At 41.9% G+C, this 16655-nt stretch overlaps 1 protein-coding gene across 2 annotated transcripts; it reads right to left on the minus strand.

Moving 5' to 3' along the window:
- Window positions 1–1258: 1258 nt before the first annotated feature.
- On the minus strand, window positions 1259–12849 carry LOC139561188 (uncharacterized). 2 transcript variants are annotated; one of them, XM_071378134.1, is made up of 7 exons: window positions 12831–12849; window positions 12377–12415; window positions 8632–8911; window positions 8261–8406; window positions 7507–7960; window positions 7161–7351; window positions 1259–4651 (listed from the first exon to the last, which is right to left on the minus strand). In XM_071378134.1, the coding sequence occupies exons 1-7, from the start codon at window positions 12832–12834 to the stop codon at window positions 4599–4601; spliced, it is 1167 nt and encodes a 388-aa protein (XP_071234235.1). In that variant the 5' UTR covers window positions 12835–12849; the 3' UTR covers window positions 1259–4598. The 2 variants fall into 2 exon arrangements, with proteins under 2 accessions (XP_071234235.1, XP_071234236.1); XM_071378135.1 differs by lacking the exon at window positions 1259–4651 and adding an exon at window positions 5817–5881.
- Between the last annotated feature and the right edge of the window lie 3806 nt (window positions 12850–16655).

The raw sequence follows: 16655 nt of genomic DNA on the forward strand, positions 1-16655 counted from the left end.
CTCTGCCTCTAACCCTATTACAGGGGCTGAGTCACTGGCTTACTGGTGCTCTTTCATGCCGTCCCTAGGAGGGGTGCGTCACTTGAGTGGGTTGAGTTACTGACGTGATCTTCCTGTCTGGGTTGGCGCCCCCCCTTGGTTTGTGCTGTGGCGGAGATCTTTGTGGGCTATACTCGGCCTTGTCTCAGGATGGTAAGTTGGTGATTGAAGTTATCCCTCTAGTGGTGTGGGGGCTGTGCTTTGGCAAAGTGGGTGGGGTTATATCCTTCCTGTTTGGCCCTGTCCGGGGGTATCATCGGATGGGGCCACAGTGTCTCCTGACCCCTCCTGTCTCAGCCTCCAGTATTTATGCTGCAGTAGTTTATGTGTCGGGGGGCTAGGGTCAGTTGGTTATATCTGGAGTACTTCTCCTGTCTTATCCGGTGTCCTGTGTGAATTTAAGTATGCTCTCTCTAATTCTCTCCTTCTCTCTTTCTTTCTCTCTCTCGGAGGACCTGAGCCCTAGGACCATGCGTCAGGACTACCGGGCATGATGACTCCTTGCTGTCCCCAGTCCACCTGGCCTTGCTGCTGTTCCAGTTTCAACTGTTCTGCCTGTGGCTATGGAACCCTGACCTGTCCACCGGACGTGCTACCTGTCCCAGACCTGCTGTTTTCAACTCTCTAGAGACCGCAGGAGCGGTAGAGATACTCTTAATGATCGGCTATGAAAAGCCAACTGACATTTACTCCTGATTACTATTTGTGAACATTTATGAACATTTGAACATCTTGGCCATGTTCTGTTATAATCTCCACCCGGCACAGCCAGAAGAGGACTGGCCACCCCTCATAGCCTGGTTCCTCTCTAGGTTTCTTCCTAGGTTTTGGCCTTTCTAGGGAGTTTTTCCTAGCCACCGTGCTTCTACACCTGCATTGCTTGCTGTTTGGGGTTTTAGGCTGGGTTTCTGTACAGCACTTTGAGATATCAGCTGATGTAAGAAGGGCTATATAAATACATTTGATTTGATGAGTAGGAAAAACAGGTTTATGCAGAGTGTAAGCATCCTGCTCCGCTAGCCATTCATTCACTTGAGCAGCGCCTAACCTGCTACCTGTTTCTTTGGCTATATCTCTCTGTAGCCGCTCCTAACCCCCATAAGACCCTGGGTTAGAGGGGGTATAATAAATGTTTTTCAACATCTGCTCCGCAATCCTTCTTGCCTGTCTGATGTACAATAACATTAATGAGCCCCTTTCAAATAACGAGAACATTTCATTTTCATTTTTGCATTTTTATTTTTGCAAACATTAAGTATTACGTATACAGACACGTCAGCATATGTAGCAGGATATTAGTACCCGTTTTCCCACTGACCCATGCATGCAACACCTTGTATACTTGGTTTATATTTACAGGCTTGTAACGCTGAATTTTTAAAACACATACATCTGTTATATAAGTATATAAACAACAAATATGATACCTGTTACAATTAAACGGTGTTTCAAACAAATAAACTCAAATCTTAGACAAGGATGTTTCTAGTTCTTCAGAATCATCCACAAGACGGGATACCAGTTGTGTCCATTGTAGAGTCTCCCCCGTATGTCTTACATGATTTCCTCCATTTTTAGCACACGCTCTACATTAGCCCATGTATTGTGGGTTGTGTAGAACGATACATTGTTCACTTTATTTCCAATAATTTGCTGCATAACATTTGTAAGTTCTCTCACAATAAAAAATGTATTTATTCTCTCTAACATCGTATGCATATAGTTACCCATTGCTTTATATCTAAATACAAAATATATATTGTTACACGTTCTCTTGGGGTTTATTGAGCCAGAAAGTCACCACATCAGCCACCAAAGCTTCCTTGTATTTGTTGTCGTCCACCAGTATGTGCCGGATTTCTTTGAGTTTCTCGTGGATGTAGATCACCTCCTTCAGTTCATGTAGGAAAGCCTCGGTTACACCGTAAACTCTGGGAATAGACGGCACAAGACCCATAGACTCCAGGTCTCTGACCATCGATGGTATAAAGCGGCTGGACCACAGTCTTTTCACCAGCTTCTCAAAATGGTTGAAGAAGTAGTATCGGGGTGGGTCACATAAACACGGATGTCGTCGTTGGCTGGGGTGATTGATCACACAACCGTGGCATTTTTCTCTTATGTACTCTCCAATCACCACGTCTAAAAGTGTGGCTACAGAGGCCTTGATGGTGTCCACAAATATAGTACTGACCACCCCATCAAACACATCCTCAGGTGGTGTACACGTATGGGGTGTCGGGGGTCTTGCCTGGGGGGAGTAGAATGCAGGGCTGTGAGGCATAGAGTCCTTAGGGTCTGGTACCCATGACGTATCGGAGTCCTGATATGGTATATGAATATCCATGGTATATGCTGAAATTAGAGGCTTCATGGTCACCACTTTTATTGTTGAACCAGTCCTTTGGTATCGGGGCATGGTTAACGTAGCAGCCGCGTACTTAGTTTTCAGGGGCTGACCCTTCTGAGGATGAACCTTCTTGGGTTTCCTTTGAATCATAATCCTTAGGATTCGTATATATCATGCACTTCCTTAGTTGAACAATACTCTGCCATTGTTGGCTCTGTACAAAAAGAGCATCCACTAACTCTAACATTTTCAATTCCATTATATCCCAACTTTTAAAAGGAATAAGCATACGCAACCTAAAATCCCCAGTCAGGCCACCTTCACTGTTGTTTTCATTGCGGATTTTCTCGTTGCTAATATATAACTCCACGCATCCACAAGGAAGTCCATTCTTTCTTTGTATTTTCACCCTATGAAATATTCTTCCTGAGGAGTCAGGGGCACCTTCCCAACGGGACTCGTAGCCCGTGAACAAGCTATACCCCTTTGTGATAACTCTGAAACTCTTTGAAATGTTCAAACACATCCCCCAGTTCAACGAGGTCCCTACACATCAATCATCATGACAGCTTCAAAGGAACAGATGCACTATCTGGTTAAATAAACACTCACTCTAAAGCGTCAGAACTTCCTGACAGGATGTACATATATGGGCATTCCCTAGAGAGCGTGAGAACTTCCTGACAGGATGTCCTGCAGGATGTCCATATAGGCATACACACCGGACCATAAAAATAGGCTCATAAATCACACGTTTGACGTGTGCCATCTACTGTATTCTCTCTTATACAATATAAACTTAGTCTATAAATGTCTGCTAACCAACATAATAAAGTAGTTTTAAACTTAATAAATACCCCATGTGTTTTAATTGAAAATATTGAACAGTCATACAGAAACAGTTATAATATGTATTTATTTAACCTTTATTTAACTAGGCAAGTCAGTTAAGAACAAATTCTTATTTAAAATGACAGCCTACACCGGCCAAACCCTAACCCGGACAACGCTGGGCCAATTGTGTGCCGCCCTATGGGACTCCCAATCACGGCTGGTTGTGATACAGCCTGGAATCGAACTAGGGTCTGTAGTTACACCTGCAGACATATATTTTTCTGGCCACATCTGCATTTTCCATGATTGATACATAAATAATCAATACAACAGTAAAACAATGGTCAATTAAACAATTAAACCTAATCAAACTGCATTACAGACCTGGTCCACGTCACCTCTACTGGTGGTAGAAAGAACAACATCAACATCATTTACTATCATCATTGAATTTCAAAGATCAAAAATAAACATCAAAAGTGTTACGTAAGGATGTGAATATGAGACTAATACAGATTTAGAAAACAAGGTCAAATGGATGAAAAAACGAAAAAGGCATTTCAATATTTTCTTTTAAACCTTGTGACAAGTGAGTGCTAAATAAGTCTTACCTGTCGATGTTGATGACTTATTAGTTTGTGGCTCAAACATTTTTGTGTGAAGACATCTTCGAAATTACGACGTGGGCGTCAGAAAGTTTCCAACGACTGCCGTAAAAACTGTGGATGTCGTGAGAGTCTTCTCTTTTGATGATGCAGTCGTATGAGTTGCTAGCTCAAACGGTTTGGGTTTTAAATACCATTTTGTGCTGACTTTCTTGTCCGGATCCTGTCTTGTGTAGAAAAACACTGCTTTCAAAGGCCCAATGTTATGGAATAGGTGCAAGCTTTATGTCGGCGTTAAAGAGGGGATTGATCTGTGGGTAAGTCGCTAGCATAAACACACAGGGAGCTATTCAATATTCAAAATGACGTCACGTGTGACGTGCGGGGCGTTCAAGCGACTCTTTAAAAACACACTTTGACAGCATCGTGATTGTATAAAGTAACAATACTCTCATAATCTATAACATTATTATTAAATCACACACAATGTTATAAAATGTTAAACTAAATGTGATAATTTTACAACCGGAAAATACTATTAGAAAGTTCTAGAGCCTCCAACAGAATCAGTGAATGGCAGAATCCAAATCCTGTATGGTCACATTGTTAAGAGCCATCAAATACTCTCTCCTACCAGCTACTCTCGGTAAAAGTTACCTGGCCAGACAACCTCTAAGTATCTTTAATAAAGCTGAATATATATATTAATTTTACAACAGGAAAATATCAAGGGGATTGGACATCAGCCTCTGGAGCTCCACAGCGCCTCACTATGGCCGTCTGCTGCTGTAGAAATACACTCTGTTGACTCCTGCTTCAGGACCTGAGGACAGAGAGACAAGAGACAGTCAACATGGTCTCTAACCAATAAGAGTGTAAACCCTGCCTAATCACCAGCGGGGGTAATTTTTAGCAAGGTCATACCAAGGATTATTTTTCTATTTGATTTTGAATTTGAAGACCCCTTGCAGGATAAAAAAAATATTTGATGAAAAGTTGTATTAGCCCATACAAACAGATTGAATAACAGATTCACTACATGTACAAACAGAGAACCCCACGCAAAAAAATCAATTGGAAGTTTGTTTTGAAGTGTCTGTCTGTTACGTCTGTCGTCGGAATGAGACCAAGGTGCAGCGTGGTAGGCTTACATTTTGAATTTATTAAACGAACACCAAAAAAACAAGAAAGATAAACGACACGTAAAGTAATGTAGTGCTAAACCAGCAACTAACAAAAACAAGATCCCACAACAGAAAGTGGGAAAAAGGGCTGCCTAAGTATGATTCCCAATCAGAGACAATGATAGACAGCTGCCTCTGATTGGGAACCATACTCGGCCAAAACAAAGAAATAGACAACATAGAATGCCCACCCCAAATCACATCCTGACCTAACCAAATAGAGAAATAAAACGTCTCTCTAAGGTCAGGGCGTGACACTGTCTGTCACGTTCATTGTAGAAATGAGCGGACCAAGGCGCAGCGTGCGTAGAGTTCCACATATTTATTAAGGTGAAACTTCAAACAACAAATAAATGAACGAACGTGCAGTACGTAACGCACATAGGCACTCAACGAAACAATATCCCACAACGCAGGTGGGAAAAGGAACACACTAAGTATGATCCCCAATTAGAGGCAACGATCATCAGCTGCCTCCAATTGGGAACCATACTCACACCAACATAGAAATTAAAGACTAGAACACCCCCTAGTCACGACCTGACCTAAAACACCATAGAGAACCCAGAGGGCTCTCTATGTTCAGGGCGTGACACTGTCCTATATATGAGAGATGTAAGAAAGATCAGGAAACATTTGTTATTCTTTTACCCTTTATTTTTGTCACTAAACAGACTCCATATATACTTCCATGCATTTTTTCAACTGGTACTGGTGGACCTTCAGACGAGTCTTATGAGGCTTGTGGGCCAAGCCACCCCTACGTTGTCTTGGCTGTGTGCTTAGTGTTGTTGTCCTGTTGGAAGGTGAACCTTCGCTTCAGCCTGAGGTCCTGAGTGTTCTGGAGCAGGATATCATCAAGGATCTCTCTAAAATGTAAATGTAAATGTAATGTAAATGATCTCTCTGTACTTTTCTGTTTAGCCTCCCAGTCCCTGCCGCTGAAAAACATCCTCACAGTGTCACGCCCTGACCTTAGAGAGCTTTTTATGACTCTATTTTGGTTTGGTCAGGGTGTGATTTGGGTGGGCATTCTATGTTCTATTTACTATGTTTTTGTATTTCTTTGTTTTGGCTAGGTATGGTTCTCAATCAGGGACAGCTGTCTATCGTTGTCTCTGATTGGGAACCATACTTAGGTAGCCCTTTTTCCCTCCTTTCGTTGTGGGTAGTTGTCTTTGTTTGTGGCACTATAGCCCTTAAGCTTCACGGTCGTTTTGTATTGCTTATTGTTTTTGTTGCCGTCATTCCAACATAAAAAGTAATGTACGCTCACCACGCTGCACCTTGGTCTTCTTCCAGCATTGGCCGTGACACACAGCATGATGTTGCCACCACCATGCTTCACCTTAGGGATGGTATTGGCCAGGTGACGAGCGTGACACTAGGCTATCAGGCCAAATAGTTCAATCTTGGTTTCATCAGACCAGAGAATCTTGTTTTTCTTGGTCTGAGAAGTGGCTTCCGTCTGACCACTCTACCATTAAGGCAATATTGGTGGAGTGCTGCAGAGATGGTTGTCCTTCTGGAAGGTTTTCCCATCTCCACAGAGGAACTATGGAGCTCTGTCAGAGTGACCATCGGGTTCTTGGTCACCTCCCTGGTCACCTCCCTGACCAAGGCCCTTCTCCCCCGATTGCTCAGTTTGGCCAGCTGTAGGAAGAGTCTTGGTGGTTCCAAGCATCTTCCATTTAAGAATGATGGAGGCCCCTGTATTCTTGGGTACCTTCATTGCCGCAGACATTTTTTGGCATCTGTGCCTCAAAAAAATTCTGTCTCGGAGCTCTACAAACAATTCCTTCAACCTCATGGCTTGGTTTTAGCTCTGTGGGACCTTATATAGACAGGTGTGTGCCTTTCCAAATCATGTCCAGTAAATTGAATTTACCACAGGTGGACTCCAATCAAGTTGTAGAAACATTTCAAGGATGATCAATGGAAACCGGATGCACCTGAGCTCAATTTCGAGTCTCATAGCAAAGGTTCTGAATACTTATTTAAATTTCTGTTTTTTTCGCTTTATCATTTATTGTGTGTAGATTGATGAGGAAACCCTTTAGAATAAGGCTGTAACATAAAAAAAATGTCGAAAAAGTGAAGGGGTCTGAATACTTTCCGAATGCACTGTATCATGAGAAAAGCAGGTACCTGAGTAGCAGAGGAAGTTGTAATGGTCATCACAGAGCCGCTCCACCCAGAGGAAGTTCCCTTCGTTGGCCCCGTTGGTCAACGCTCCACAGGGGTTGGAGATGTCCTTCCTAGGTGGGACGCCGTTCACCCAGTGGGTGTAGTTCATATGGTCTCCGGTCATCCAGTACCATGTGTCTCCCAGGATGTACCTGCAGGCAGAGAAAAGCTGCCTCACTTTAAAATCAAGCTGCATGAACAGTGGAGCAAACTGAAGATGAAAATATATTCAGCAACTGTTGGTACAGGACATTGGATGGCTGCTATAAAATTAATATTTGACTGTTAAAACCATTAGGTAGTGTACCTGCGCAGGCTCAGCCACAGATGGGAGGTGAGGGGGGTGATGAGGTTACTGTCATTCACCAGTTTCTCCAGCTCCCTCTGCTCTGTCTCGTTGCGAACACTGACCAGGTCCCAGTAGTGGTCTCTGCAGTAGAACAGAGCATCGGACCAGCACAGCTTCTCCCTCACCACCATCACCTTCCTCCTCAAGAAGGTGACACTGGTGGAAGGAGGAGGTGGAGTGGAAGTGGAGGGGAGAAGGGTAGAAGCACTGGTGGAGGTGGGAGATTGAGAGGAGGAGGGGGATGTTGGGGAAGAGGGGAGAAAAGTAATGGTGGGAGGCTGGGTTGTTGTTGGTTGAGCTGTCGATATTAAGGTTGGAGCAGTGGGTGTTGGAGTAATGGGTGTTGGATTATTGAGTGTTGCAGTAGTAGGTGTTGGAGTAGTGGTAGAATTTGTGGTGGTGGTGGGTGAGTCTGAAACAGAAGTCCAAGAGTTCAGTTATTATTTGTGGACATTAACTTCACATATAAATTTAAAATTCTCAAACCTACATACAATAATATTTACCTTGTATATTTATTTGATTAATACACCTACCAAATCTCCCTCCCCCCCGAAAAAATATATGTTGGACTTTTGTCAAAGATTTACAATGTCAGCTTTTGATTCTCCTAAGCTTCTGTGATGGGATTTTACTTCAGGTGTGCAATAAAAGTAATGTAAATGTTACTTGATGATGAATGTGAACAGTGATGACAGTTACAGATGATTACCTGCAGGAGTGCCATATACTTCCAACTCACACAGAGTGAGAACTTTGTTCTGTCCAGGGATGACCACAACAACATAGCGACCCTCCATCTCATTACACTGGAAGGTGTAGGTCTCACCTGCTGGGATGTTGGGGATGACAACACATCTAAAAGGGGGGAAGAGGGAGAGAGAGAGAGAGAGAGAGAGAGAGAGAGAGAGAGAGAGAGAGAGAGAGAGAGAGAGAATGCTTTAGAATATACATCACCGTGCAGAAAACCACCAGTTTGTTAAATATATAGCCACAGAATAGCAACAGAAGTATGGATGAGGACCAACGTATCCAAACACCTTCAAGACAGGACATAAAAATCTACAGATGTCTATGTATCACCTGGGGTTGTTGATGCCGTTTTCGTCCAGTGAGTTACCGATGCGGATCTCAGCACCATCAAGCCTCTCAGAACAGCAGTCTCCTCTGTTGGTGATGGTGACAGCTGTCACTCTGTACACATCCAGCAGGTCCACTCTCCACCAGGGGTTGGTCTCCTGTTCAGTGTGGGTGCAGTGTACTTTGAAATAGTCTGATTCTCTGTTCCCATCAATGGCATTGTTAGCCTGGCCATCCCCATGCAGTGATGACTGGGTGGCCACTCCTTTCAACGCTACATTTACTACAGGGACAGAGAGAATACTGTTTTAATACAGAAATGACAAATTATTGCCAATGAAGTTTCACGTTGAAATGTCTTTCTTACAAGCTCTAAACCCAACAATGCAGTAATGTAATATTAAAAATATCATAAGTTAGAACAAAAACACACAAGAAATAAAAATAAGAAATAAGAGGAAAAGGAGAAAGTAATTCATCATACTATATAAAGGGTCAGTCAGTTCCAGTACCATTTTTACAATGAATTACTAGATCGATAGATATGTATAGAGGTAAGGTAACTGGGCATCAGGATATATGATAAACAGAGTACCAGCAGCGTATATGATGAATGTACTGTATGTGAGTTGGTGTGCATGTGTGTAGAGTCAGTATATATGTATGTGCATATTATGTGTGTGAGAGCAAATTATGAAGTGAGTGTTTGTGTGTGTGTTGGAGTATTAGTGTGTGTGAGTGTGTAGGGCCCTGTGAGTGTGGATAGAAACAGTGCAAAAATAAGAATGACATACAAAAGTCAACTCAGATAGTCTGTGGGCATTCTGTTCGCTATTTAGTTAGCTATTTAGCAGTCTTATGGCTTGGGGATAGAAGCTGTTCAAGACCCTGTTGGTGTCAGACTTTATGCACTGGTATCGCTTGCCATGCGGAAGCAGAGAGAACAGTCTATGGCTTGGGTGGCTGGAGTCTTTAATTAATGATTGTCTGGGCCTTCCTTTCACACCGCCTGATTTAGAGGTTCTGGATGGCATTGAGCATGGCCCCGGTCATGTACTGGGCTTTCCACACCACCCTCTGTAGCGTCATGCAATCGAGGTTGTTGCTATTGCCATGCCAAGCAGTGATGCATCCAGTCAAGACGCTCTAAATTGTACAGCTGTAGAACTTTTTCAGGATTTGAGGGCCCTTGCCAAACATTTTCAACCTTCTGAGGGGGAAGAGGGCTGTTGCGCCTTCTTCACGACTGTGCTCTTGTGTGTGGACCATTTTAAGTCCTTAGTGATTTGGGCACAGAGGAACTTTAAACTCTCGACCTGCCGATGTGGATGGGGCGTGCTCTCCCACCCCCGTTTTCTGTAGTCAACGTTCAGCTCCTTGGTCTTACCGACATTGAGGGAGATGTTGTTGTGGCACAACACTGCCAGGTCACTCCCTATAGGCTGTCTCATCATCGCCGATGATCAGGCCTACCACTGTTGTGTTGTCAGAAAACGTGATGATGGTGTTGGAGACGTGCGTGGCCATGTAGTCATGGGTGAACAGGGAGTACAGGAGGGGACTAAGCACACACCCCTGTGGGCCCCCGTGTTGAGGGTCAGCGTGGCGGAAGTGTTGTTGCCTACCCTCACCACGTTGGGTCGGCCTATCAGGTAGTCCAGGTTCCAGTTGCAGAGGGAGGTGTTCAGTCCCAGGTTCCTAAGATTGGTGACGAGCTTGAACGCTGAGCGGTAGTCAAGGAACAGCATTCTCACGTAAGTATTCCTGGGTGAGGGCCGTTTAAAGTGCAATTGAGATTGCGTAGTCTATGGATCTGTTAGGGCGGTATGCAAATTGGAGTGGCTCTAGGGTGTCTGGGATGATGGAGTTTTTTAAATGTGTATGTTTTAATTGTATTTTAAAACATACAATCTACCTGCAGTGAAGCAGCTCAACATTTACATTACATTCAGTCATATAGCAGACACTCCCATCCAGAGTGACCCACAGGAGCAATCAGGGTCAAGCACCCTGCCCAAGGGCACAAGGACTGATGCCCCACCCAGGTGAATCGGGGACCAAACCAGCGACCTCTAGGCCACCGGCCCAAGCTCCCAAACGCCAGGCGACCAACTATCCAAGATCCCCCATCAGTTCCCCTTGAGAGCTGCCCCTCAACCATCCAAGAAACCCCCACAAGTCCCTCCCAAAAAAGTCACCTTCCACCTCTCACCCCTAAACCCCCCCTCCCAAGCCACCGTCCTCCTCCAACCCAACTAAAACCACCACCGGCCCAACACACCAACAACCAACAAAAATAACAAAAGAGAAAAAGGAGAAAAACAAAGGAAAATAACAATGCAAAAACCAACGACATCAAGGACAAAAAAATCTAAACAGCAAGGCCAACTGTATGCATTTGTGTGCATATGTGGTACTATTTACATGTGTGAATGTGTCCGTTTGTGTGCACGTGTGCGTTTGAATGAGTGTGTGTGTATGCATGTGTAAGCGGGTACAAGCGCTTGCGTGGCATCAACCTCAGGCAAACAAGCATTGGATGTAATAATGTTGGCCCTGTCCGGGGGTATCATCGGATGGGGCCACAGTGTCTCCTGACCCCTCCTGTCTCAGCCTCCAGTATTTATGCTGCAGTAGTTTATGTGTCGGGGGGCTAGGGTCAGTCTGTTATATCTGGAGTATTTTTCCTGTCTTATACGGTGTCCTGTGTGAATTTAAGTATGCTCTCTCTAATTCTCTCTTTCTCTCTTTCTTTCTCTCTCTCGGAGGACCTGAGCCCTAGGACCATGCCTCAGGACTACCTGGCATGATGACTCCTTGCTGTCCCCATTCCACCTGGCCATGCTGCTGCTCCAGTTTCAACTGTTCTGCCTGCGGCTATGGAACCCTGACCTGTTCACCGGATGTGCTACCTGTCCCAGACCTGCTGTTTTCAACTCTCTAGAGACCGCAGGAGCGGTAGAGATACTCTTCATGATCGGCTATGAAAAGCCAACTGACATTTACTCCTGCGGTGCTGACCTGTTGCACCCTCGACATCCACTGTGATTATTATTATTTGACCCTGCTGGTCATCTATGAACATTTGAACATCTTGGCCATGTTCTGTTGTAATCTCCACCTGGCACAGCCAGAAGAGGACTGGCCACCCCTCATAGCCTGGTTCCTCTCTAGGTTTCTTCCTAGGTTTTGGCCTTTCTTGGGAGTTTTTCCTAGCCACCGTGTTTCTACACCTGCATTGCTTGCTGTTTGGGGTTTTAGGCTGGGTTTCTGTACAGCACTTTGAGATATCAGCTGATGTAAGAAGGGCTATATAAATACATTTGATTTGATTTGATTCGATTTGATTGAGTGTAAATTAATTGTATTCAACTTTTTGAATTATTTGTTTGTTTATTTTTTACTTTTATCTTTGACTGTCATTCAACCCCCTGCCCAGCAACTGGATGATGGAGTTGATGTGTGCCATAACCAGCCTCTCAAAGCACTTCATGATTACTGATGTGAGTGCTATATGGTGGTAGTCATTGTGGCATGATGCCTTAGAGTTCTTGGGAACAGGGATCTTACAGTGTATTAATTCCTCATGTTAAGATCAAGTTGTAGATATGACAACTTTGTATTTTCCAATAATCTATTTGTAAAGTAATATAAAAAAGATAAGTCAATCTATTAGGATTTAGAATATTTATTTAAAATTGTAATGTTGTATAAAACATTATGACAGTCAAAATGTCTGTGGTCTCACCTGTTGCAGCATTGACCATCTGGGCTAGCAACACAACTCCTGTAAATAAATCAGAATTTGCATACATTAAAATCATCTTCCTTGTTTATCCATTCTGTACTTCATTTTGCCCTGTCTGTATGAGTAGTTGTAGAGGCACTACAGTGAAGCAGAGGTATGATTACCAACTATTGCTGCAGAAGTAGTGATGGAAGGTAGGAGGTAGAGAAATGTGATAAAGAAGTAAAAGGAAGCAACACTGTTTGCTGTTGTTGTGAAAAAACAACACACAAAACAACAACAACAGGAGGCATAGACGTCTGCTGTCACGCCCTGATCTGTTCCACATGTGCTTGTCACCACCCCCCTCCAGGTGTCGCCCTTCTTTCCTATTATCCAATGTTACTTCACACAGTCTGCACTTGGTCTTACCTTGATTCCTGATAGTCTGCATACGTATGCATTAGAAACTCACCCATTAAAGGGCAGAGAGAGAGACTCCACAGCATGTTTAGTGGTTGAGACTTCATTCAACCACCTGTCTCCTGCCTGTAATGACAAAACAAAAAAACTGGGGTTAGGTTCCCTGGGGCCCCAAATGCGTTAGTCCAGCCCTATTCAGCAAAGGTTTAAATCCAACCCACTGCCCTTACAAATTGCATTCTCTCCTACTTTTCCCGTCTCCTCTTCCCTGTTCTATCTTAGTACAATATATTTAAATAGTAATAATATGAATAATAATAACATGAATAACACTAATAATATGAATAATATTACTAATAATATGAATAATAAAACAAATTGGTGACTATGCATATTTCATTACAATTTGAATTTGCGTCACATACCGCATACTGTTGGTGATGTTATGCTTGGATATTGTTTACGGAAAACTCAGCAAGACACTCTAATAGATGGAATATCCAAATGGTAAATTCACTACAGGAGGTACACAATACACAGTAAACAAACGTGACCAATAAAATCCTTCAGGTTGTAAAATAAAAAAAATCAAGTGAACAACATTGAATGTTCTGTCATTTAACAGGCTTTTACAATTATAAAAATAATACAAGTTTTATAAATCAAATCATTACTAATTTTAGACATTGTACATGAAATAACTCAGTACCTACCCGCTGTTTCAAGAAGTTGAAATTTTGAAGAGTGGAAATATCTTTCTGTGTCTTTTACCCCCGTCTGCTCATCTGTCACCTTGTGTGTCCTTCTATCATTCTTTGTACACTATGGAAATCTTTGATAATATATTCATATTGTGGGCTGTGTAGCCTTCTTTACTGTACCTAACCACATTTGTATAATTATCTGTGTAATGCAAAACAATGTTTTGGGTACAGCAGAGCATCCCAGTGCTCAAATTGACACCATTCATCTGCTTTTAACACTTTGTTGTCCCACATTGTTTCTCCACGTTGCTCCATGGAAATAATGTTTATTTTTAATTTTCCTTGGTAACACAATGCATGACTGTGTATTGTACACTGCTCTCCTATTAAAAATAGGCTTCTACTCATTCCAAGGGTTCAAACAAGGACTGATACACAGAGGTATATACTCATTCAAATTGTTTATCAATTCTGTACTTCATTTTGCCCTGTCTCTATGAGTAGTTGTAGAGGCACTACAGTGAAGCAGAGGTATGATTACCAACTATTGCTACAGAAGTAGTGATGGAAGGTAGGAGGTAGAGAAATGTGATAAAGAAGTAAAAGGAAGCAACACTGTTTGCTGTTGTTGTGAAAAAACAACACACAAAACAACAACAACAGGAGGCATAGACGTCTGCTGTCTCACCCTGATCTGTTCCACATGTGCTTGTCACCACCCCCCTCCAGGTGTCGCCCATCTTTCCTATTATCCAATGTTACTTCACACAGTCTGCACTTGGTCTTACCTTGATTCCTGATAGTCTGCATACTTATGCATTAGAAACTCACCCATTAAAGGGCAGAGAGAGAGACTCCACAGCATGTTTAGTGGTTGAGGCTTCATTCAACCACCTGTCTCCTGCCTGTAATGACAAAACAAAAAAACTGGGGTTAGGTTCCCTGGGGCCCCAAATGCGTTAGTCCAGCCCTATTCAGCAAAGATTTAAATCCAACCCACTGCCCTTACAAATTGCATTCTCTCCTACTTTTCCCATCTCCTCTTCCCTGTTCTATCTTAGTACAATATATTTAAATAGTAATAATATGAATAATAATAACATGAATAACACTAATAATATGAATAATATTACTAATAATATGAATAATAAAACAAATTGGTGACTATGGATATTTCATTACAATTTGAATTTGCGTCACATACCGCATACTGTTGGTGATGTTATGCTTGGATATTGTTTACGGAAAACTCAGCAAGACACTCTAATAGATGGAATATCCAAATGGTAAATTCACTACAGGAGGTACACAATACACAGTAAACAAACGTGACCAATAAAATCCTTCAGGTTGTAAAATAAAAAAAATCAAGTGAACAACATTGAATGTTCTGTCATTTAACAGGCTTTTACAATTATAAAAATAATACAAGTTTTATAAATCAAATCATTACTAATTTTAGACATTGTACATGAAATAACTCAGTACATACCCGCTGTTTCAAGAAGTTGAAATTTTGAAGAGTGGAAATATCTTTCTGTGTCTTTTACCCCCGTCTGCTCATCTGTCACCTTGTGTGTCCTTCTATCATTCTTTGTACACTATGGAAATCTTTGATAATATATTCATATTGTGGGCTGTGTAGCCTTCTGTACTGTACCTCACCACACAGAGCATCCCAGTGCTCATATTGACACCATTCATCTGCTTTTAACACTTTGTTGTCCCACATTGTTTCTCCACGTTGCTCCATGGAAATAATGTTTATTTTTAATTTTCCTTGGTAACACAATGCATGACTGTATATTGTACACTGCTCTCCTATTAAAAATAGGCTTCTACTCATTCCAAGGGTTCAAACAAGGACTGATACACAGAGGTATATACTCATTCAATCAGGTAGATCTACATATATTGAAATACACTTTGCTAACAGAAAGACACAATTTCATGACAAAGATCAGTGTATAAGCTCTGATAAAAAAGATTGAAGTCCAGTCTGATGTCTTGTAGGGAGCCTAGGAGGGTAGTCCACCCTGTGCCCTTCCTCCTTTCAACCTAATTTTACCTTACATACGTACGCGACGCAAGAACGCAATTAACTATGCAAAATGTCGATCCTGAGTAGTTGAGTGGAGTTTGTAATTGTGGGGATGCACACGTCTGAGTATTATTGCTACATAACAACGTAGGATCAACATTTTTTCTATCACGTTTGTTTTATGAAAGTGGTAGATTTTCTAAACTCTAAGTACAAACTCTAAACTGATAACACTTGTAAAGCCCCTGATATTATGTTCAGAACCTTTGATTATGCATTCATTGGGGTTTCACACATCTTTCACCCCTGAGTCATTCAATACATCAGATAATGACAGGCTCACCATGTAGTCATTTTAACTACCGTGTATTCCAATAGTAAAGAATACAAGATACACATTTAAAACTGTTATTTTTGAAGTGTTGAATAGAAAGAATAGTAGATGGTAAATATAATTGTCCATACAGTATTCAACTATAACTTGACATGCACAATTGTTGTATAATTTGTATCCAATGGCAGGTTGTGAGCATGTTGAGAAATGTGTGAGTCTTACAGTTTCATTATCCTGATACATTACATAAGTAGGACAAATCATCAGAAATAGAGGTATTGTAAAGGGGTTGGCTACTGTAAAAACGTAGCACGGGGCCATTTCTACCTCATGCAATATTGTACAAGATAACCTTTTCAAGGTGCCCTGTCAGATGACCTGTCACCTGATACAGTATCACCTTTCTCTCTGCTTGAAATTCATCAGCTTACAGTGTATCATAAAAATTCAGATAATGACTGGAATATATTGTTATAACCCAGGTATTTCAGCAGTGCGTTGTACAAATGATACTATAATTCCAAATTCCAAATGTCATATAATTATTAATACAGTTTATACAGGTTTTATGCAATTGTTTTGTATAAATAGCCTCTAAAATATATGTAAACAGACCATAAATGTCTACATTTTTGTTTTCTTGGAAAGGTATATGATCCAATATCAGTACTTTTTGCATTTAAAACTTGGCCGGCGTTATGGGCGGGCCTTAGCGGGCCTGAACCGCCCTACCGTACCTCCTTGCCCATCCAAATAAAATATTGAAATATTTATATATTTTTTGATCGAGATGCGCAC

Source organism: Salvelinus alpinus, chromosome 31 (assembly GCF_045679555.1).
Source record: "Salvelinus alpinus chromosome 31, SLU_Salpinus.1, whole genome shotgun sequence".
In the NCBI taxonomy this organism is placed as follows: domain Eukaryota; kingdom Metazoa; phylum Chordata; class Actinopteri; order Salmoniformes; family Salmonidae; genus Salvelinus; species Salvelinus alpinus.

Excerpts from the sequence above, each read along its gene's own strand:
- LOC139561188 (XM_071378134.1), bottom strand. Across the intron at positions 8,407-8,631 it reads AACGGCATCAACAACCCCAG|ATGTGTTGTCATCCCCAACA; the intron begins GTGATACATAGA and ends CCCCCCTTTTAG. Across the intron at positions 4,652-7,160 it reads CAACTTCCTCTGCTACTCAG|GTCCTGAAGCAGGAGTCAAC; the intron begins GTACCTGCTTTT and ends CTCTGTCCTCAG.